The 23,642-nt window shown below is 41.1% G+C and overlaps 2 protein-coding genes across 3 annotated transcripts in view; both read left to right on the top strand.

The window, feature by feature from the left end:
- Positions 1-1,208: 1,208 nt before the first annotated feature.
- On the top strand, positions 1,209-6,781 carry LOC120421547 (uncharacterized). Its single transcript, XM_052709941.1, has 3 exons — positions 1,209-1,548; positions 1,613-1,672; positions 1,734-6,781. Exons 1-3 carry the CDS (start codon positions 1,494-1,496, stop codon positions 6,779-6,781), a joined length of 5,163 nt encoding a protein of 1,720 aa, XP_052565901.1. The 5' UTR covers positions 1,209-1,493.
- An 8,688-nt stretch (positions 6,782-15,469) lies between these two features.
- Positions 15,470-23,642, top strand: part of LOC120421813 (uncharacterized) — a 33,534-nt gene continuing 25,361 nt past the window's right edge. The window contains exon 1 of one of the 2 annotated variants that reach the window (XM_052709775.1): positions 15,470-15,723. The gene's annotated coding sequence lies outside the window, so the exon portion shown is untranslated. The other variant, XM_039585094.2, reaches the window with a different exon arrangement.

Raw genomic sequence — 23,642 nt, 5'->3', positions numbered from 1 at the left:
CGCCACCCTACGGTCGTGCAGGAGAAAATGTAAACAAATTTTGGGTTTGACAGCTCGAAACAGCTCATGATGTGCCAGAAGGCAGGGATGCCAAATGCACAGATTTGTATATAGTTTACAGACATTTAAAGGTTGCGCCAGATTTTTTTTTGGTGCATTAACATTTTAATGTTTCTATTGTATGATTTTTTCAAATGCAAATATTAATATTAACTAATTGTATAGTGCCAGAATAATTGCAAACGTTTTTGGTATGATTTTCAGCTTGATTTTGAATGTTCGACTTGTGCACAGACTTTTATACGAAGCCTGTCCAGACAGACAGTTCTGAATAACAAAATGGCATCCCTGAAGATTTTGTAAACAAAATTTGATGCTACACGCTAATTGGGTTCGAAGCATTGGCCTTCCCCTCTTGGGATGTAAGATTCAAGTACCTAATCGCAAATCATTTTGCGCTTCCAAACCCTACTGAACGTTGGCTCGGCAAGATGTCGAGGCATTTGAAGAAGGTGTACGATGCGGCTTTTCGGAAGCGGAAGAGAGAGCAGAGAGAGGAGGAGAGGCAGCTGGCGGATGAGCCTGCCGCGGTGCCAGTGGACAACGCTGAGCGCATGGGGCGGAAGCGAGCTGCTGAAGGAGGTGGAGAGCACGGGGAGGATGGTTCTGGTGCTGGACCGTCGGTGTCTAACATCGGAAAGCGGAGGAGGCAGGGACGAGAGGGAGGCGACCCGGGCGGGTCAAATGCGTCCGGCAGCACATCTGCCGAACGTATGAGACGGCTCCGGGAGAGGAGGAAGCGGACTGGACAAAACACGTTCGGTCGGAGCGACCAAGGAGGCGAGACCACGGATGATTGTTTCGTTGCTGGAAGGCGACGGCGTGGTGGACGGAGACTCGCGGACAATTTGGTAGCGGAAAATCCCGTGCACGGTAAGTTCTGACGTGATCAATGTTTGATGAAGTTAGAACCAGTTGGCTTGCGTTTAATATTAGCTTATAATTTTTGGGGTTATTATATATCAACGAAATTTAACGAATGAATTTACAAGCATTTGCGTTCATTCTTAAAATTGAAACTTAAGTTTTCAGCAAAGGGAAAAAAATCAAATACACTAGAGTTCCGTTTTACGCTGCCCCGGTAAATGATCCCTAGTTTAACGAACCCTGGTTTAAACTCAAAACCATTTGTGCCAGAGCTCAAAAACAAGAAACCTCCAAACTTAAACTACAAAATAACGCTTTCAATGTGCGCATTCTCCTCGTTTATGTCCCCAAATAAAATAACGCAAATGGGGGTTTTAGTTTTAGTGTAGTACGAACCGACAACTTGAGAGGCATACCAATTTTGTGAACAGATTTTAGCACCTTTTAGGGGGAATTCTGAGAGTGCAATTATAATGAATAATGCAAAGTTTATGCGATTTTTCATTTAAATTTTAAATTCTCACAGTAATATATGTATATGCAACTTTTTAGGGATTTCTCCGCCCATGGAGGCAGACGCAATAAGCCTCCATGATCCGGTGGTGCAGATTGATGAAGAAGGTGAGACGTTAAACACATTGTGTTATTGTGAAAAATTTACTAAACATGCAAAATAACTTTTTAGAAATGCCATCAAATTCTGCACCAAGTCAGTCGGATAGCATTTCAGATGGGGCAAGCCAGGGTAGGTCTTTAAATTTATGCGAAGTTTTCGAGGTTTGGGTCAACTCTATCGTGTTTCACAGAGCCAGGTCCTCGCAATGCAAGCAAACCGAACTACGACAGGGCCACTCTTGAGTTCCGTAAGCTTTTCGTTGAGAACTCGTTTGGTGCTGTGTGCAGCGTTTGCGACAGACTTTGGTTCAAGAACGACTTGAAGCCCATCACTGAAGCTGGAGGAAATGTACTGGTACAAGCCGGCGACTTTGATTCAACCGAAGGTTTCATGGTGTGCCAAACCTGCAACAGCAGCTTGAATCGTGGAAAGGTCCCAACCCTGTCCAAAAGCAACGGATTTGTTTACCCGCCGATACCACCGGGTCTTCCCAAACTGGATATGATCAGCAAGCGGCTAATTTCTCCCCGTTTCATCTTTCTGGTGATTCGTCGTCTGTGTCATGCTTTGGGCAACTATGGTATCATTGGGCAGGTGATCAATGTGCCGGTAGACGTTGAGGAGATGGTTCGGGTTCTTCCTCGCGATCTTGATAATGACTGTGCGATTAATGTGAGCTTCAAGAAGCACACTGCACACAAATCGAGCCATTACTCGGGGTGGGTTTGCAAGGGGACTGTTTATGCTTGGCTCAAGTATCTCGTAACTACTCCGTTGTATAAACGTGAGGGCATTACTTTTGACGAAGAACGATTGAATGCGTTCGGAGCAGATCCACAGGAGGGTCCCTCGCGGGCGGAAGAAGCAATGCCACTGGATATCATCGATGATGAAGCCGAGCTGTTGGCTAGCATGCAACAAACTGCGATGTGGAACGAAGACATGTACCTGGAGCTTTGCCCTACCATGAACCGAATGCCCTCGAGTATTTTGTACGATGAGAATGCCGAGGAGTTGAGTAATCCCGACATATACTATGGGTTCCCGACAACGATCAAGCAAGGCGTACAAGCTACTGTGTTCAACAAGGCGAGCAGTGAAGCTAGGCGAGCTGACAGGCGGGGTGCTCGTCCAGATCACATTCTGGCCATGGCCATGAAGGTGTTATACTGCCGTATGATTGAAGGGCTCAAATGCCACTTCAAATCTGTGGGAACAGATAACGTCACACGTGCCCAGCTCAGCGATCCAGAGTTCCAGAGGAATATGATGGAGATTGGCTTGGCTTTCTTCAAAGGGATACCGAACTCTGTGCAGTACTGGCAAGGACGCAAACAGGACCTCTTCGCCATGATTCGACAGTTGGGTAAACCAACAATGTTTCTCACCTTGAGCGCCAGTGAAACTCAATGGGAAGAACTGTTGAAGGTGCTGCACAAATTGTCCAGTGACTACGATGACCTTGAATTGGCCGACCCGCTGTCGGAGTTAAGCGCGTTTCAAAAGGCAAAGTTGGTCGTTGAAGATCCTGTGACGTGTGTTGCATACATCGACAAGCTTGTTGACGTCATAATGCGCATCTTGAAGTCCAAACGGTTCAGTCCATTTGGTAAATACTACGTTGTGGATTACTTCAAGCGGATCGAGTTTCAACAACGTGGTAGCGCGCATGCCCACATCATGCTCTGGTGTGCAAACGATCCTCGTGAGGACGTTTCCGAGGACATGCCCGCCACCATTGAAATGATCAACACTCTCTGCTCCATCGATGCCTTCCGTTGGTTGGGACCACTGCTTGGCAAGAAGCAAGAGCACGCTCACACACGTACGTGTTACAAACACAACGATAAACGTTGTCGTTTCAACATTCCGTACTGGCCGATGAACGAGGATCGGGTATTGGTGCCCCTTCCGGCTGATGACAGTCGTCGTTCTGCACTGAAGAAACGTGCTCTCGAGTTTCGTGAGATTCTGGAAACGAAGACTTTCGAAACTCTCGAAGACTTTCTGGCCGATTGTGAGTGTACCGAGGAATACTACCTCGAAGTGATTCGTGCATGGCTACAGCGACCAGCGTTCTTCTTCAAGCGTCCGATGAATCAGCTCTACATGAATCCATTCAACGTTTGGATTGGCGGTGTACTTCGCTCCAACAGTGATCTGCAGTTCATCATGGACGAGTACTCGTGCGCCTCTTATTTGGTTGATTACGTCAACAAGACAAATCGAGGCATCAGCGCGTTTCACCGAGAGCTTCTCGAGCTGCAGGAGCAGTATCCCGACTACGACTATCAAGGCTTGCTGAAGAAGTTGGGCGTGAGAGTACTCAACAGTGTTGAGATGTGCTCACAGGAAGCAGCGTGGATCTTGCTCCGGTTACCAATGTCCGAAGCAAGCCGGAAAATCGAATTTGTGCCGACAATGTGGCCAAATGAGAGAACCCGATGCCGGAAGCGACACCAGCAGATGGACAACGAGGGACTCGACGATGACTCAACGGACGTGTGGACCAGAAACATCGTCCAGAAGTATGAGGACCGCGATGGATTGGAGGATGTGTGCCTGGCTGATTTCGTCGCATGGTATGCACCGATGAAAAGCACCAAAAACAGCTACAAGCTGCGAGGCACTGCCAAAATCCTGCGATGGCGAGGATACCCGATGAGCGAAATGGTCGAGTACAAGCGAGAGGCAGTGCTGCTGTTTTTGCCGTTCCGGAATGAACGAGTCGACCTGCTGGACCAGAACAAATTCCTCCAATTGTACGATTCGCATGAGACAGAGCTCATCGCGAAACGTAAGGAATACGATTGTGAGTTGAATTTGGAGCAGACCGTTGAGGAATACCTCCGAATAATCGCACAGGAAGGCGATGGCGAGCAAGAGAGAGCCGCCACGGAGAAGCACAACGAGTACGTGAGGAGCATCGACATGCAGCCAAACAACGATGACATCGAAAACCTGCCGACTTCTGCACTGCGAGCGATTGTGAAACAACGTTCGAATGTCATGCTAAAAGCTGACTACTGTGCCTGGATGCGGCAGGCTAACGAGAAGCAGCGCATGTTGATCCTTCACATCATCCATCGACTGACGAGCTTTGATCCTGAAATTCCAGCGATGCAGATCTTCCTGACTGGACCAGCGGGTAGTGGTAAAACGTTCACACTGCGTCTGATGATGGAAACCTATAACCGGTACAGCCAAGGTCACAACTCTCGCAACAACGCGTATATTGCATGTGCGTCGACAGGCAAAGCCGCCGTTAACATTGACGGTGTTACGGTCCATCGTGCCTACCGCATTGCAATATCGCGCCAGAGTGACTCAAAGCTTAGCCCTGAATGGCTGCAGACGTACCGAAATGAATTCCGGAACGTGAAGCTCCACATTGTAGATGAAGTTAGTATGCTTAGCGCAGGTAACTTCAGAACAATGCACATACGTTTGCAGGATATTCATTTGGACCACCTTCACCCATTCGCTAACCAGAACGTTACGTTTACCGGAGATTTACATCAGCTGAATCCAGTCAATGCTTTACCAATCTATAAGGCTCCGAGAAATTCGATTGGTGGATCTTGGCTGTGGGATTACATCCGACTGTACGAGTTGGATCAGGTCATGCGTCAGACCGATGTGGTGTTCTCCACCATCCTCACCGCGATTGGGGAAGGCAAGAAACTGACGGATGAACAGAAGACGCTGATCGAGAGTCGGTTCAAGTCAGTGGAGGACTGCCAACGGGATGCTCCCAACGCCGTTTGGCTGTTCCATCAAAACGTTGATGTCGATCGATTCAACAGAGAAGCGTTGAGTGGGCTCGAGGGTCTGGACTGTCTTGCCGACGATATGATCACAGGTCACAGCACATCCGCTCAGGCAACCAGTGCACGAACGAAATTACATAAAATGAGCACAGCCCAAACGAGTGGGCTGCCATATATGGTTCGTTTTTGCATTGGAAAGCCCTACATGATCACTACCAACATCGATGGCGATGATAATCTGGTAAACGGAGCAATCGGCGAGCTGAAGTATGTGGAGATGCGGGAAAACGACGCCGGCGAAGAAGTGATCTACAGACTCTGGTTGCAATTCGATACGGAGAAAATCGGAACCATTGCAAGATCTAAGGCGCAGGCAGTCGTTAACGCCCGACCCCATCTCCTGCAGCAGGATTGGACCCCCATCACGAAGCAGCACGTGAACATCGCTCTTGGAGGTACGATCAAATGCAAGCGGATTCAATTTCCGATTGCGAGTGCCTGTTCCATGACAATCCACAAGTCACAAGGTGGAACTTTCTCCAAGGTCGTTTACCAGTACAGTCGCTCGCAGGAGCAAAGGCTGGTGTACGTTGCTTTGTCACGGGTTACTTCGCTGGAAGGACTCTACTTGACATACGCGAACAATCCCTCCCTAGATCCGTCTAAGGAAAAGCCTGTGTTCCACCACGCCAAGGCAAACAACTCTCCAGCGATGCGTGAGTTGCGGGACGAATACAAGCGCTTGAGGAATAACCGTTATCGAACGATCGGAGACGATTTTTCTGAGGTGTTGGCGAGTAGTGGACCAGCATGCACCCTGATGACAATCAACGTCCAAAGCTTGAGCGCTCATCACCAGGATATATCGATCGATTCCATACTGACCAGTGTAGACTACTTGGCCCTAAGCGAGACGTGGTTGGATGATAACTCCTCGGTCGAGATTGAAGGCTACACTTGTGTTGTCCAGTCCAAAAGGGATGACGCAAGATCTGGCGGTGTGGCAATTTATCGAAAGACGACGACCAAAACCAGCATGGCAGTCCCGTATACTCCCGAATTGGTGAGTCAAGATCGAGACGAACTTTTCGGTGTGGCAGATAAATACGGTGACGTTTGCGCTGCTACAGTGGATGTGATGGGCACTGAGGTACTGCTGTTCTCGGTGTACATCATCCCAGGAACCACACTGAAGCAGAAAGGTTGGTTTTTGGCACGGAAGTTGCTCCAGACTGCCCGCACTGGTTTGCCAATGGTAGTAACCGGTGATTTTAATGTCGACGTTTCCAAACGAGAAAATGTCGAATTCATTAAGTTTATGGGCGAGCACTTCCAACTATCCTTAGCTAACGACGTGAGACAGACGACCACAAATCGTGGAACGGTCCTTGATCTCACATTTACCAGAGGCATACATGTGGCGAGCAATTCGCGGTATGTATGCTATTTTTCCTACCACAGACCTTAGATTATTAATTACCTAGATGTCTCACTTCGGGATTTTTCCATACATCAAGTTGGCGACACCCCTTTAGCGCTCCGAGCGCCACCACAGTCAAGTTACAGGTACTAATTTGGTAAACAAGATCGTAGTACTCTTTGCCAGTTTGATGTTTGTTTTTTTTTTTGTCAAAGTGTCACGATATTCCACACGCGCTTTCACAATTTGCTTTTCCGTCGTCGATTAATCGCGAAAAAACAGGAATATGGCAGGCCAACGCCAACAGCGCAGGTGGCGGCAGCGGTAGCAGAAGTGGCGAATCCAGGAGATACCAAGCAGCAGACCAAATCAAAGGAACAATAAGAGGACACGTTGATCCACCTCAAGCCGATCATGGACAGTGCCCCCTCGGTGACGAAACCGTTGCAGTTTTGCACCGCCCCCACCGGACAGGTTGGAACGTAACGTGTTCATCCGTCACCGGGTCATCGACGGTGAGCGCATTTAGCAAAATTCTGATCTTCAAAAAGATGAAGGTTAGTTTCAAAACAGCATTATGAAGTCTGGTTTGTGAAGATGATATTACATTTTGCTTTTTTTTTTTTCAGATAAGACATAAACTTCAAAGCTTCCGGCAGAACGCAAGCATGAATCTGACTAGCATCAAGGCGAATCCAGCTATGGTTTAGCCACAGTTTCGCCGTACGTGTTTCGATTATAGAAGTGCCACTAAATCACCTGGCAGGCTCGAAATGATAAAAAAAATACAGAACCCTTTTATTGTGCGTTTGGACAATTTGTTCAAGGAATTTATTATCAAATGATTAAATATTTACAGAAATAAATAAATTGCGACAAAAATCCTTGCATCTTGTTTGCTTTGTGATCCTTTTGCCATCCGGCCGGATAGAGCAGAAGCTTCGATTCGTCGTAGAAACCTGCTATCCAGGCTCCAGCATGTATTTTAAATTGACCGTTCGATTTCCGCCGGTTTTTGAGAGTCCAGCCAAAAGAAGGCTGCTGAAGAATCGTCCGTTTTGGTGGGCTGGAATGGCGGAATGATTGGCTCCAGTACTCATTTTTTTGTCGAACTTAATTCTACTTACTTGCCGACATGTCGCCATGCCTAACGGTGGGCACCACAGAAGGAATCGATTCCGTTCATGTGATTTGTGGGGGTGTGGGCAGCCCAAATCCGAGGAATTTTATAAAAAGATTTTAAAAACCAACGACCAATGATTTTCAGTTCCGCTGTCGTTGACAGAAAATAAACAACTTGAAAGGCAACAGTTGCTACGATGCAACCCAACCACTTGAACTGAAACTTGGGAGAATTTTTTTTCTCGGCATTCCCAAAGGGGTACACCCAAAATTAGTACCTGTGAATTGCCACCAGTCGCAATTTTGGCGTGGCGGTAGTGTCACCAGCCCCAACAGGGGAGTGGCGTATCTATATATATTTAGTCTATGCACAGACCCATGCTGTCTGTACTACGAACTGAAGAACCCGAGCCATCTCAGTTGCATTGATCCATAAACGTTCAAAGCCGGACACGACGATATTATCATCGGATTTTACAAGAAGAAATTGAAATGTAAATTACCAGTTACACCTACACTAACACAAACTCACAAATGAACTGTAAACTCATTAATTTAAGTATACCAGAAAACTTTTGTAAACACTAACTAAACACACTGACCCCTCCCCTCCCCCCAAACATTAACATCACTACATCAGGAACCAAATGAAATGTAAATATTACTTTAAGAAGCAGAACAATATTGTACTACACACTAAAACCTACCCAACAACCGCCCCTTCCCCTCTTCCACCCACTCCTTCTCTTTCTCGCTTTATTCATATATTGAACTTATTTAATGATTCATTCAACCATCATCAATTGTTTATTAACAGGAAACCATCCCCCCGCCCTCTTGGAACACCGCTGATGGACCCAGCCAGGATCAAGCCTAATCTCATTTCTTCATTCCAGGGCAAAAATTAAACGGTCCTTTTCAGGACCACCAAAATATTCACGAAAGAGTTACTCTGCAACAATTCTACCAAGCAAAATAAAATTATCTGGTTTTACATTTCACTATCAATCCGAAAACATACTGTACTACACACTAAAACCTACCAAACAACCGCCCCCCCCCCTCCCTTCTTTCCCTCCCCCTTCCAGCCACGCCTTCTCCTTCCCACTTTATTCATATATTTAACGTATTTAATGATTCATTCAACCATAATCAATTGTTTATTAACAGGAAACCATCCCCCCGCCCTCTTGGAACACCGCTGATGGACCCAGCCAGGATCAAGCCTAATCTCATTTCTTCATTCCAGGGCAAAAATTAAACGGTCCTTTTCAGGACCACCAAAATATTCACGAAAGAGTTACTCTGCAACAATTCTATCAAGCAAAATAAAATAATCTGGTTTTACATTTCACTATCAATCCGAAAACATCAGCAATCCTAAACAAAATTTAAGGCCCTGTACTGTCCTATGTCTTTCGGTTATGTCTCTGACATACCATCTTGAACTTTTTTTATATAAGAAAAGTCTTGGCCGAACTTGGGGAACCAGCCACGATCCGAGATGTGGACGTAATCGCCTTTTTCCCGATTTCAGAGGGAGGTCCAATTTGGACGAACATTGAGAGTCTTGATTATTTTGATGGTACACAGAAAACAATTGTGTAAATTTGGAAGGTGTAATTTTGGAAGCCAGTCGGCCTGGGTTCGATCCCAGAAGGTCCCGGTGGCATTTTTCGAGACGAGATTTGTCTGATCACGCCTTCCGTCAGACGGGAAGTAAATATTGGCCCCGGTCTAACCTACAGGTTAGGTCGTTAGCTCAATACAGGTGTCTGACACAAAATATGTACAGACATCCCACAGATTCGGAACAGTTTACAGATCGGCCAATGTTCAACAAATCATAGAAAATCGATAATTGAACATAATGATTTGCTTTTACCTTCATGTGAAAGCTTTTCTTGCGATCTTTCGATTGATGTATATTCCGGCTGTACATTTTTACGTTTTATATCAAGTTTTTAAAGAAAAACATTGACCCTTGAAATCCACAAATTCGGAACACTTTTTTCTTACGATGTAAACAAACTTTTTTTTCTCTCCTGGAGTACATATTTTTTACAAATTAATGACTTCACACTCTGAAACAAATACAACTCATGCTTATGTAGTAATGTTTTATGAATGGTCTGATAACTTTTTTGTGAAAATATCAGTTAAATTCAGGTGTTCCACAATTTGGAGGCAGTGTTTTGCTGCTCTGGATAAAATAGTCTTGAAATGAAGTTTTGTGTTCAAAAAGTACTACTTTTACTTGTGAAATAGCAAGAGAATATCCAAATAAAGGTCCTAAAAATAGCAGGGTCGAAAGAAAAGGTGCATTTTGCATCCTATTGACAAATTATCACAAAAGTGTTCCGAATGTGTGGGTGTTCCGAATATGTGGGATGACTGTACCCCTTCCCAAATGTTATATTACCATATATTTTTTTCTGTTTATCAACAGCACCACTAAATTTGAGTGATCAGGAAATACTGATTCCAATTTTCACTTTTGGTTTGTATGGGACTTTGGATAATCGAATCAAGAACAAAAACATCGTTTTTTTTTGTTTTCTTACTATTAAATCAAATTCATACTCTGAGACCCCATTAAAGCAAATTTGAATGGTTTATTGCCTATTAAATTGAAAAATGCATTTTTTCAATATTCCATCACTGCCATTTCGACCGCCATCTTGGATTTAAAAATTCTAAATCACTTTAGAGTAAATTTTTTTGTGTGTTTCGATCAGGGATGGTATTTTCTCGTTTCCTCGCCGATGGCGAGGGCTTTTAGATATCTTCCCTCGCTCAAATCATCAAATTTTCGGCGTTCTCCCAAAACTGCATCAAGAGAGCGAAGCTAAAACGACGCCGATGAAATAGCGATACGAACAAACCGATGCGTAAGACGAAAAATCTGAAGCAGGGATGGAATAATCACAAAAAAATAATTTTCGCTTGCGATTTTTCTTAACCCGCAAAAAAGAGAGCAACAACAAATTTCGAGTTGTGTACTGCCCAATAGAGAGCCTGGAGCTTAATAAGCTCCAGGCTCTCTACTGCCCACCATTGAAAAAATATCCAATTTTGGTTAAAACGAGTTATTAGCACCAGGTGGTATAGGATGTTCCAACGCATCTTCTGAAACTTGAATTTCACTAATATAGTGTTTATAACGTCATGATTCGAATTCCCGGACGCTTCGAAACCCGGACACTTCATCTTGTTTTATCAATTATTTGGACATAAGTTCGCATTATGAATGTCAAAACTGTGTTATTTGATGAATTCCAACATCAACTTTCATTTAAAGTTTGTTTGAACGCTGTAATTAATGCCAAAACAATTAAATACAATAAAATTAGAAGTTTACAAAAAATGCGAAACATTTCACTTGAAATATTTCATAGGCGTTCGAAGCACCGGGAAGGCAAAGCAGAAATTTATGGTTTCGATTTCCTTAAATTCTAGCAAATTTTTATATAAACTATCGATTGTTTTGATGTTAACAGCTTATTTGAGACCTAAAGAATGCCATTCACTAACATTTCAGTCCAAATTTGTGCGATTCATAAGTAAAATCGAGTGTCCGGAATTCGAAGCAAAAGTGTCCGGATTTCGAATCAACTTTTATCAGTGTCCGGGATTCGAAGCACAACATGTCATTTTAATTTTAAAATTCTGATCAAAAATTGTTAGAAAAGACATATTTTGCATGCATTTTCTTGAAACTGACTGTTTATACTACATCCTTATGATATTTCTACATTTCCAACTTATTACATGATTTTTTGCCAGCTATAACAAAAATGATATGCTACTAAGTGTCCGGATTTCGAATCATGACGTTATTTGGCTGCCGATGCGAAAAACCAAACACTTAAACGCGTTTTTCTCGGAATACTTGATTTGGCATAATAGCCGAATTTTCAATTATGGGCAGTGTAATGGATACAAAATTACAACTAACAATGATACATGCAAGGTTTGATGTATTATTTTTAGCTATAATGTTGTATTCAGATCGTCAGGGCTCGGTGGTGTAGTGGTTAGCGTGGTAGCCTCTCACCCCAGTATAGGTTCAATCCCAGGCGGACCCGGTGGCATTTTCGAGACGAGATTTGCCTAATCACGCCTTCTATCGGATGGGGAGGTAAAATGTTGGTCCATTTGCGTAAAAGAGGTTTTGGTTGCCTCACCACACATAACCTTCGGACGCCTAGAAATGACCAAAAACTTGCAACAGAGACCACAATAGACCCGGAGGTCATTAAAGTGGATTGATTTTCTTTTTTTGTTGTATTCATTACACAACTCGTCATTTATTTAATTTGCAAAATCAAGAGGTACTTTAAATATTCTGGCAAGCCTGATAACTATCCAAACACAGAATCCAAAATGCTAGTTAAAATTCGCAAACTTAGTAAACTCAATGCTTTCTGTGGAACCAGATCCCCATTTCAAAAGCATTGAATCTACAGTCATCCCACATATTCGGAACGGTTTACAGATCGGCCAATGCTCAAAAAATCATAGCAAATCGATAATTTAACATAATGATTCGCTTTTACCTCCATTTGAAAGCTTTTCTTGCGATCTTTGGAATGCTGTATCGAACAATTGCAAATTTTAGCTTTTATATCAAGTTTTTGAAGAAAAAATTTGACCCTTGAAATCCACATATTCGGAACACTTTTTTCTTACGGATGTAAACAAACTTTGGTTCTCTCTATGAGTATTAGGGTGGGTACGGCTTTTGAAAAGTTCTCAGATCAAGTTCTGGTGTGGTTCCCCTTGTAGGGCATACCCATAGGGACTCTCACGCCAAATTTCAGCTCATTTGGTTGAAAACTGGCTTGTCTCAAGCGAGTTCAACTTTTCATGGGATTTACTATGGGAAATTTTTAATTTTCGTTCATTCGCTCCTACAGGTCTGGGGAAAACATGTAGAAACTTCTAGGATGGCCAGAAATGAGCGGAATCGTCTGGAGAACAACTTTCCCTAAGAGACCAGGTCGATTCGTTCAACCCCCATCGAGCTCAACGGCAATACATCCGGGGTTTTCGGAACCAACGGTTTTCCCCAGAAAAGCATCAAATTTTCCTTAGCATGCTATGAATGCTTGATGAACACCGCGACGCCACATGTCAAACAGCTACCACGTGATTATAAAATTTGCACCATAACAGTTTTTTCTTATTTGGAGCTTTAGAATACAGCTAAATAGTAACAGGATCACCATAAATGATAATTCTATAGTTCAAAAAGTAATAAAAAGTAATTTTTCATAGGCGATGCTAGTCCACGTGGTAGCTGTTTGACATGTGGCGTCGCGGTGTTCATCTAGCATTCATAGCATGCTAAGGAAATTTTGATGCTTTCTGGGGAAAACCGTTGGTTCCGAAAACCCCGGATGTATTGCCGTTGAGCTCGATGGGGGTTGAACGTATCGACCTGGTCTCTTAGGGAAAGTTGTTCTCCAGACGATTCCGCTCATTTCTGGCCATCCTAGAAGTTTCTACATGTTTTCCCCAGACCTGTAGGAGCGAATGAACGAAAATTAAAAATTTCCCATAGTAAATCCCATGACAAGTTGAACTCGCTTGAGACAAGCCAGTTTTCAACCAAATGAGCTGAAATTTGGCGTGAGAGTCCCTATGGATATGCTCTACAAGGGAAACCACACCAGAACTTGATCTGAGAACTTTTCAAAAGCCGTACCCACCCTAATGAGTATATATTTTTTACAAAATAATGACTTCACGCACTGAAACCAACAAAACTAAAGCATAGTTATGTTTTATGAATGGTCTGATAACTTTTTTTGTGAAAATATCAGTTAAATACAGGTGTTCCACTATTGTGGGAGGCACAACAACATCCCACAATTATGGAACAGGCAATTTGGAGGCAGTGTTTTGCTGCTCTTGATAAAATAGTCATGAAATGAGGTTTTGTGTTCAAAAAGTACTAATTTTACTAGTGAAATAGCAAGAGAATGTCCAAATAAAGGTCCTAAAAATAGTAGGGTCGACAGAAAAGTTGCATTTACCATGTTATTGACAAATTATCACAAAAGTGTTCCGAATTTGTGGGTGTTCCGAATATGTGGGATGACTGTACTCACGAATGCAAAAGCAAATATCATTCCCTGTTCCGGATGCCACGATACATTTCCGTCATTAACATTCCAACGCCCAAGGCTCCAAAAAAGTTGGAACGGTAACTTCAACTCAATGGTTCTCGGGCACAACTCAACCAATCAAGATGATTCTTCTTTCCAGTGATTTGTTAGGATGTCTAGATGATTCTAGAACTTTGCAGAACTTAATTTGATCAAATCTGTAATTTTGCGATCAAAAACATCGATCCAACTTTTTTTTTCGCGTGTAAAAAAAAATTCGATGTTTTCGGTCGCAGAAATTACAGATTTGTTCAAATCAAGTTCTGCAAAATTTTAGGATCATCTAAACATTCTTACAAATCACTGGAAACAAGAATCGTCCCGATTGGTTGAGTAATGCCCGAGAAACAGCGAGTTGAAGTTACCGTTCCACCTTTTTTGGGAGGCTTGGGCGTCCGTGTAAGTTGGACATGCGTTGGGCGTTCCAGTGTTAAACAGCTTCCACAGAGAAAGAAACATTTGGAACATTTTGCTTTTGGCTGTTTTTCATAAATGTGAGCCATAAAGCAGACCTTGAATCTAAATTGTTGTGCAAATTTTGCGAAAAATTATTGGCCCATCTCCCGACAATAAATGGGTGTGAAAAATTTAACCTCGCGGTACACCCAATGATGGGCGTCCTAAATGGCCTCAAGTGTGCCAAGCGACGCGACATTATGCGGGTCATAAATAAAGGAAAGCAGTGGGGTGGGGTAGGTTGGGCGGTGCAGGGCTGGCCCTCTAATAGAGACATCTTTCACCGTTTTGCCTTACGTTGGCAATTTTGAAATCTCGTTAACGGTGCTGGGTATGGAAGCAGGCAAAAGCGCGTACAAAAAGAACGCCTGGCCAGCCAGGAGGGCATAACGAAGTATACGATGTTTTGATCATCGTCGTGTCGGGTACGAGAGCAGAGCAGTTTTGTGGGGTCGAAGAGGCATAGTGGGTAAATGGACAAGTAAAAATAGGATATGTAGAAAGGAAAAATTAAACTGGAGAAAAGCCATGTTACTTCTGAGGTGGAACGACTTTGCCACTATGAATCAATTTGGTAAATGTTTTGGACATTTGTATAAAATGATTCTTAAAATGACGATATTCGTTAAAAATCCGATAAAGTAATTAAAAATTTATTTTCCAATATAAAAATGAACCAACCCACTGTTCAACCAGCCTGCAGCCTCAAATCGACAATGACTTCCAAAAGCATACCGGGGATGCATCGGGCCACATGACAACACAGGGGCAGTGTTTTGCTCTGAAACGGGACGGATCACAACACGAGCCGAGGCGCATGTTCCACGCCGAAGCCTTCGAATAAAGCGGAGAAAGAGTCGACTTTCCATCAGTTATCACCGGAACGCTGAGCGGTGATAAAACCCAAAGCCAGTCGGCGGCATCGTCATCATCTGCACAGATTTGCCGATGCAACAACATCCCGGAGGAGGTGGCGTTCCGGAACACGTGAGCTTGGTCGCAATCGGGTCTTTGTTTATCAGCCATCGTCGTCGTCGGGATTCCATGAGAGAGAGAAAACGAGAGCAGATTCTGTCAGGATTTGCTCTGTTTTGGCGAGGACCTCTCTCGTGGGTTTATAAAACATCCTTGCAACGCCACGTTGAGCTTCAGTTCGTCGCGAGAGCTCCAACCGTTCGTGTGTTTGGATAAGGAGGCATCCCCTCAGTGAAGATCCTTGCAAAGAGCGACATCAAAGCGGTTGGTGAACAAAAGTAGACGTTTTGGTGGAGTTCGGTATCAACAGCACTAGACGACCAGCTTAGACAAAAAGGAGTACAATAAAGTGGACAGTCTTATTCGGTTGAATTCCATATGTTGAACAATCAAGGATAACACACGCGCGCACAAACACACACACGTAAGAACTTGTGGGCAGTGATTGGATCTAACGCACCGGATTGGGTATCACTCTGTGGAGACTATTGGAGACTCGGAGGAACAAGAGTTGGAGCTTTTGTTGCTCTATTACGAATCACAGAGTTAATCTCTGCTGGGGATCGGCAGTGATTGGGTCGGGACTGGAAGGAGCAGGGTGTAATCAGTGAAGTGTGTCAGTGTGAAACAATCAAATCTTGTATTGAATGACGTTCTTGGAAAAAAGGAGAGAATCTATTGATGCAGTGATAATGAGTTCGGCTCTGTGATGTCGATTGTAATCTTGTTAAGGAATTTAATTGGTTGATGATTGTTGGTGAAAGAAGTTTGTTCTGTCATGCGAGAACTGACACAGACTATTTAGGTTCATTTGATCAGTTTTCTGAAAAATAAAAAAGCTTGCAGTGTAAAATATTGGATAACACCATTTTCCAGTTTTCCCGACTCCTCTTTTATTCTCTTGAAACATTAAAATTGGTTTGGGCTCTGACCACGAACCCAAGGTTTATTGTTCGATATCATGTGACGAGGGCTGTACATATTTCTGGATTTTCACTTAACTTAAACTTAACTTTAAAAATGGTAGTTAAAACCAACTCCCATTTCCCATAACTCAATAGTAAAAAAAATTCCAAGGTTTATCAATTTCTACACAGTTGTAAAGCAGAAAAAAAACAAAAGCAAAATGGTATAGGTACTTAAGTATGGGGTTTGCTTGCATCCTTCATGAGTTAGGAACCATCCATAAACAACGTGGACACCTTACGGGGAAAGAGGCGACAGTCCCCGCTCCATACAAAACGACATTTTTTGGACAATTGTACACGTGGGGGAGTTGGGAGTCTGGAATTCCCAAATTAAAAGTCCACGTGGTTTATGGACGGTCCCTTTTCAAAATTCCACAAAACCTTGTTTCAAAAATGCGATAATTTTGGTGAGTTTTAAAAAGTTTGTTCTGTTGGTTTTGGGAGAAACTCCTCTAGTCCAGCGCTGCCCATAATTGAAAATTCGGCTATTATGCCGAATCAAGTATTCCGAGAAAAACGCGTTTTAGTGTTTGTCACAAAATCTCCGTCAAGGCAATTTCCCATAAGAATGGCATATTAGCCGTTTGGTTTTTCGCATCGGCAGCCAAGTCTAAACACTATTTCAGTGAAATTCAAGTTCTAGGAGATGCGTTGGAACATCCTCTACAACCTGGTGTTAATATCTCGTTTTTGCCAAAAGTGGATATTAGCCGTTTTTTCAATGGTGGGCAGAGCGGTTCTTTGCATTGGATCAGCTTTTTTGCAGCTTTCATAACGTAAAAAATAAAATTTAACAGTACTGGAAGCTGTGACAAACGAAAACACAATAAATATTTGGAGAGTCGGATGGTTCTACAAGCTATAAAAATGTTTCCAATTAGAGAAAGTTATTGGAAAAGTTTTCAAAACATAAGTCTGCAAGTTTTGACAAGTTTGCAAATAAATGCCCCTTCACAGTATGGTACTTACGCGTTGGATTTGTTGATTTGGTAAACCAGCACTGCGTTAACATTAAATTTCAATTAATGGTCGATTTCACAACAATCTACCACTTCACTACACAATTTTTGCTTTAAGTTTCACTTAGTTTCAAAAGCTTGTTGAGTGCAAATTCTCAACCAACTCTGAGATGAGAATGACAACTGTCATTTTTGCAGCTACAGTCATCCCACATATTCGGAACACCCACAAATTCGGAACACTTTTGTGATAATTTGTCAATAGCATACAAAATGCATCTTTTCTGGTGACCCTACTATTTTTAGGACCTTTATTTTTACATTCTCTTGCTATTTCACTAGTAAAAGTAGTACTTTTAAAACAAAAAACTGCATTTCAAGACTATTTTATTGGGAGCAGCAAAACACTGCCTCCAAATTGTGGAACACCTGAATTTAACTGATATTTTCACAAAAAAGTTATCAGACCATTCATAAAACATTACTACATAAGCATGAGTTGTATTTGTTTCAGAGTGTGAAGTCATTAATTTGTAAAAAATATGTACTCCAGGAGAGAAAAAAAAGTTTGTTTACATCGTAAGAAAAAAGTGTTCCGAATTTGTGGATTTCAAGGGTCAATGTTTTTCTTTGAAAATTTGATATAAAACGTAAAAATTTACAGTCGGTCAATACATCAATCGAAAGATCGCAAGAAAAGCTTTCACATGAAGGTAAAAGCAAATCATTATGTTCAATTATCGATTTCCTACGATTTTTTGAACGTTGGCCGATCTGTAAACTGTTCCGAATATGAGGGATGACTGTACCCCTTACAGTAGAATTTCTGCCAGAGTCGAAGAGAAGAACACTGCAAACAGCGAAAAATGTTGCTAGATTTTCTGCTGTCAAGTATTTTTGCCAGTAATTAGCGAAAACAAACCAGCAGAACTAAGCTGCTGGATTTGATTTTGCTCAGCCGCTGGTTTCGGCAAAAAAAAAATTGCTGGTTTAGTGAAATTTTTCGCAATCATCAACAAAATCAAACTAGGAAAATCTCTCTGCTGATTTGGCGATGGATTCATGTACATGAATAGCAAAAAATAAAAATAAGCCATCATTTTTACAATTGCCAATTCGAACGTTTTCGAATTAGAAAGCACTCAATCGTCAAAATAAGTAAAATTAATGATGATATTTCAACCTCATTGTTCGATGATTTCCCAGCACGTGGTTATGTACTTTTGACAGTTGTCATCATACACGCACAGGAAAAATATATATCAGAATCTGCTACAACAAATGTTAACTTTTATAACAGATTTGGCAGCAAACCCGTGTATCAATTTTGCCCATGTGTAAACATATGTCAGCGATGTGCAGTTATCACCAACACATATAATGCTGGCGCTTCCTCGAGCTGAACAATATGTTGGTGCTCTGTCCTTCACCATTCATCAAGCGACCATGGCGCGATGGTAGCGTGTCGGATCAACAACCAAGAAGTTGGTAGTTCAATCCTCGTTCTGTTAAAAAAAGTGCAATACTGCCAAACAGCCGTCGGTAATGTCGATTCTTGTCGGTAACGGGCAAAATTGTCATACCCCTATATCGCAAATAATGCATGAGGACAGATTTCATGCAGAATCTGACATATTTTCATGCCGCTATGCATCACAACCACCGTTTGGGTGTACCATCTGGCAAAATAGGATTCGCTAATTCAAATGCTGCTCCAGCAAATTCACTCTGTATAATTAAATTTTGATTATCATTTAGGTTGGTAAAACCTTAAGGTTCTGCGTAAAAATCTTCGCTCGTGTTTAACGATTTAAGATATTTGGTTCCAGTCTCGCCGTGTCATTTAATTGCAATAATTCTTGGACTTTGAATGTATAAAGGAAAGTTTTTGACAGCATCTTTAAAAAAAATGTACAGCATGAATATAAGCTATTTTGCATCTTCACAACGGTGCTGTTGCAACAAAGTTTCATTTTCTTTTGAATAAGAATTCTCAAGATGAATCGTATCAAAGAAAAGCAAAAATCAACTTCCTCCCATTGATGAAGAGATTCTCATGTTGCCATTTAACCTCAACTTTTTCAAGAGTTGAACAAAAAAAACTGTCTCAACTTCAAGTGCAACTCAGAATATCATCTACTATATACGAAAAGCGACACACAAGGAGGGTGACAGAAGTTTGTTTTGGCAAATTTTCATTTTTAAAGATTTTTTTACGCAATGTTTTCAATTATGGAAATGTTGATTAAATCTATCCAATATCACAACAAAATATCTTATTTTCACTGATACTTAAGACCAACAATTCCTTCACTACCCTGCTTACCACAAGCAATCTGTACGGCAGAATTCTTTCGATTCCCGCACGAGTTGTTGCCCAAGTCGGGAAAGTTGTTTTTGTGCCCTCGTGACATTTTGAGCACCTTTAAGGATCTTGTCGTCTTGCGTTCTACGTTATGAATTGATTTTTTTTTGTCTCAATTTTAATGTATTTTATACAGATAACATTTCTTTTCTGAAAAGTTCTTTTAAAATTGCATTTTTGCACATTTTTAAAAGTAAGTCCAATATCCCCTACATTATGCATCTTATTTTGTTTGCATCATCCTACACGAGAGGTGTCCCATTAGGGAGCATGTTATTCTTCAAAGAAACATAGCCAAACTTTGTTCCGTCATTGTTAGAGAGATGCATTGTAGAAAAGTTCGTAATTTGATACGGCAGTAGTGATAGCTGACAGTGTCCACCGCCGTAGAGTAGTTTGCCCAGCAGATTATGCAAAGTTTGAAAATAAATCTTTTCCTTCATTCCAACATGGGATTCTTTGCATTTTTTCGTGTTCAGCGGTAATCCCAAAGTTTGATTATAATTACAAGCAAAATGGACGGCAAATACAATTTCCATTTCAATCTATTAGACCTTGCCCAGCATCGTGGGAGAATCGTACCTCTGAGGACCATTTCTTGAGCAGTTGTAAAATTTAAATCAGTCACATTTGCATTCCAAATGTCCTTTGTCTAGCGTTTGTCTTTGGAGGATTACACCACTTGGAAGGGACGGGAAAATGGCAGCATGGGTATATTTTGTTTCAACTCGTTGAACGCTCTGCGTCGTTGCGGTTTGCGTTTTCAATTAATTTTAATTGAAGTGTTCGGTTTGAAACATGACATTCAAAACTAGTCGCTGTCTTAGTTTCAAATTTGATGCAAAGGCCATGTAAATGTGGTTTACTAAATGTTTGGAACATGACTCTGGTGCTTTGTCTGAAATATTGCGCTATTACGGAGCAAAGCCACCACGGCAATTCATCATTTGCTAATCTGTTAGATACTTATCACCGACAGGCACATTTCACTGACGGAATGGCCCTCACTGGAAATTGCCTTCAAGAGCGTTAAGATGAGATGTTGTGAAATTGTTCTGAACGGATGAACACTTCTTTGATATTTCCTAAGTTTCGAATGTTTTTTTTGTAATTTCTAGATTAAATTTTCAAAACAACCTATCCCTCATGGGTTTCCTATGCAGATAGGGCCTTTTGAAAATTTAATCGAGATTTAACGGTATACATTAAGCAGAGATTTTGCACCAAGATTTTTGTTACAGACATCTAGTATCTTCAAAACGGAGCGGCCGTGGCTTACTGGTTACGGTGTTCGCTTTGTAAGCGAATGGTTCTGGGTTCGATTCCTATCTGCTCCCAACGAGAAAGTTAAGAACACATAAAATTTGAAATGATGAATATCTAATCTAATCTAATCTAATCTAATCAGACCCTAGCGCAGCCAATCTTTCGAAGGGATCCTGGAGAGTGCCTTAGGGGTCGTGCATAAACCACGTGGCCTTTTTTTGGAGAATTTTTGACCCCCCCCTCCCCCCTCATGGTTTTTCGTGGTTTGACGCCAACCCCCCCCCCCCCCCTTTTTGGCCACGTGGCTTTTTCCTCCCAGGTGAAAAATCTTTAAAAAAAAAAAAACAAAATAAGTATAGATTTCAAAAATGTTTATCCACAAATGATATACCGTCAGTGGTGGTGACTTTTGGTCAAAAAACGATATTACTGTTGTTATTTCAACTCAATAAAAACATTTCAAATTATATGGGTAATTCTCCGCCAACTCACACAGCAGTTGCCCCGACCCCTCTTCGATTTGCGTGAAACTTTGTCCTAAGGGGTAACTTTTGTCCCTGATCACGAATCCGAGGTCCGTTTTTTGATATCTCGTGACGGAGGGGCGGTACAACCCCTTCCATTTTTGAACATGCGAAAAAAGAGGTGTTTTTCAATAATTTGCAGCCTGAAACGGTGATGAGATAGAAATTTGGTGTCAAAGGGACTTTTATGTAAAATTAGACGCCCGATTTGATGGCGTACTCAGAATTCCAAAAAAACGTATTTTTCATCGAAAAAAACACTAAAAAAGTTTTAAAAATTCTCCCATTTTCCGTTACTCGACTGTAAAAATTTTTGGAACATGTCATTTTATGGGAAATTTAATGTACTTTTCGAATCTACATTGACCCAGAAGGGTCATTTTTTCATTTAGAACAAAATTTTTCATTTTAAAATTTCGTGTTTTTTCTAACTTTGCAGGGTTATTTTTTAGAGTGTAACAATGTTCTACAAAGTTGTAGAGCAGACAATTACAAAAATTTTGATATATAGACATAAGGGGTTTGCTTATAAACATCACGAGTTATCGCGATTTTACGAAAAAAAGTTTTGAAAAAGTTGGTCGTCATCGATCATGGCCGTTCATGGTCACCCGCGACAGACACGGACGACGAAACAAAGAGAAACGCAAAAAGTAACTTTTTCAAAACTTTTTTTCGTAAAATCGCGATAACTCGTGATGTTTATAAGCAAACCCCTTATGTCTATATATCAAAATTTTTGTAATTGTCTGCTCTACAACTTTGTAGAACATTGTTACACTCTAAAAAATAACCCTGCAAAGTTAGAAAAAACACGAAATTTTAAAATGAAAAATTTTGTTCTAAATGAAAAAATGACCCTTCTGGGTCAATGTAGATTCGAAAAGTACATTAAATTTCCCATAAAATGACATGTTCCAAAATTTTTTACAGTCGAGTAACGGAAAATGGGAGAATTTTTAAAACTTTTTTAGTGTTTTTTTCGATGAAAAATACGTTTTTTCGGAATTCTGAGTACGCCATCAAATCGGGCGTCTAATTTTACATAAAAGTCCCTTTGACACCAAATTTCTATCTCATCACCGTTTCAGGCTGCAAATTATTGAAAAACACCTCTATTTTCGCATGTTCAAAAATGGAAGGGGTCGTACCGCCCCTCCGTCACGAGATATCAAAAAACGGACCTCGGATTCGTGATCAGGAACAAAAGTTACCCCTTAGGACAAAGTTTCACGCAAATCGAAGAGGGGTCGGGGCAACTTTTCCCGATTTCGTGTGAGTTGGTAGAGAATTACCCATATCGAAATAAATAATGTTGGGGAATGCTCCTGAATGATTTACCAACATTTTCCCAGAATATGATCACACCGTTCATAAATGCCAATCGTCTTAAAATTAACTCAAATAGAAATAGAAAACATTTTAATTTGTGTAGGTGCTGTAACACCATTAAAACCAATTTAATAATATATATAAAAAAAAACAGAAATTCACTTAAAAGTGTGAAAAAAGTATGACATCACAAAGTTTAAGGTAAATAATAACAGTATATTGAAATGGTACAGAAAGTAAAAAATACTCTCAACAAAACAAGCAACTTAGTAAAACATATGTATTCAAAATTATGGAATTGCAGTGCGATTAATTGCATCCAGATTAAATATGCTTTAGGAATTAAAGCTATGTTGTTCTATAAACAGTATTCATGATTAATTTAAATGCCCTTTTAAATATTTTCTTAAAGTCAAAATTAATAAATAAAAAAGTAAAAAGTAAATTATGGGCTTTGGGTGAGACTTAGTAAACATCCATTTTCTGTTTGAAAATCTTTGCACGGCAATACTCAGCAACAAAGCAACAAAGAATTTTCTCAGCATTTCAAAAATATTTTTTCCAAAAGTGGGCAAACATGGGCACTATTTTTTTTTAAATTAATAACTGCAACTATTTAAAAAAAAATACCTTAAAATAGCTACAACTTGAAAACGGCGCACTTTATGAAAATTTCACTAATGTACTTTTAGATTGCAAATTCGATTTCACATCGAAAAATTAAATTGGAATTAAGTTGCGGTCAATATTTCGATTTTTTTAATCAGTA

Source organism: Culex pipiens, chromosome 3 (assembly GCF_016801865.2).
Source record: "Culex pipiens pallens isolate TS chromosome 3, TS_CPP_V2, whole genome shotgun sequence".
Lineage (NCBI taxonomy): Eukaryota > Metazoa > Arthropoda > Insecta > Diptera > Culicidae > Culex > Culex pipiens.
The sequence above is the reverse complement of the archived record's forward strand: the minus strand, read 5'-3'. Positions and strand labels throughout refer to the sequence as shown.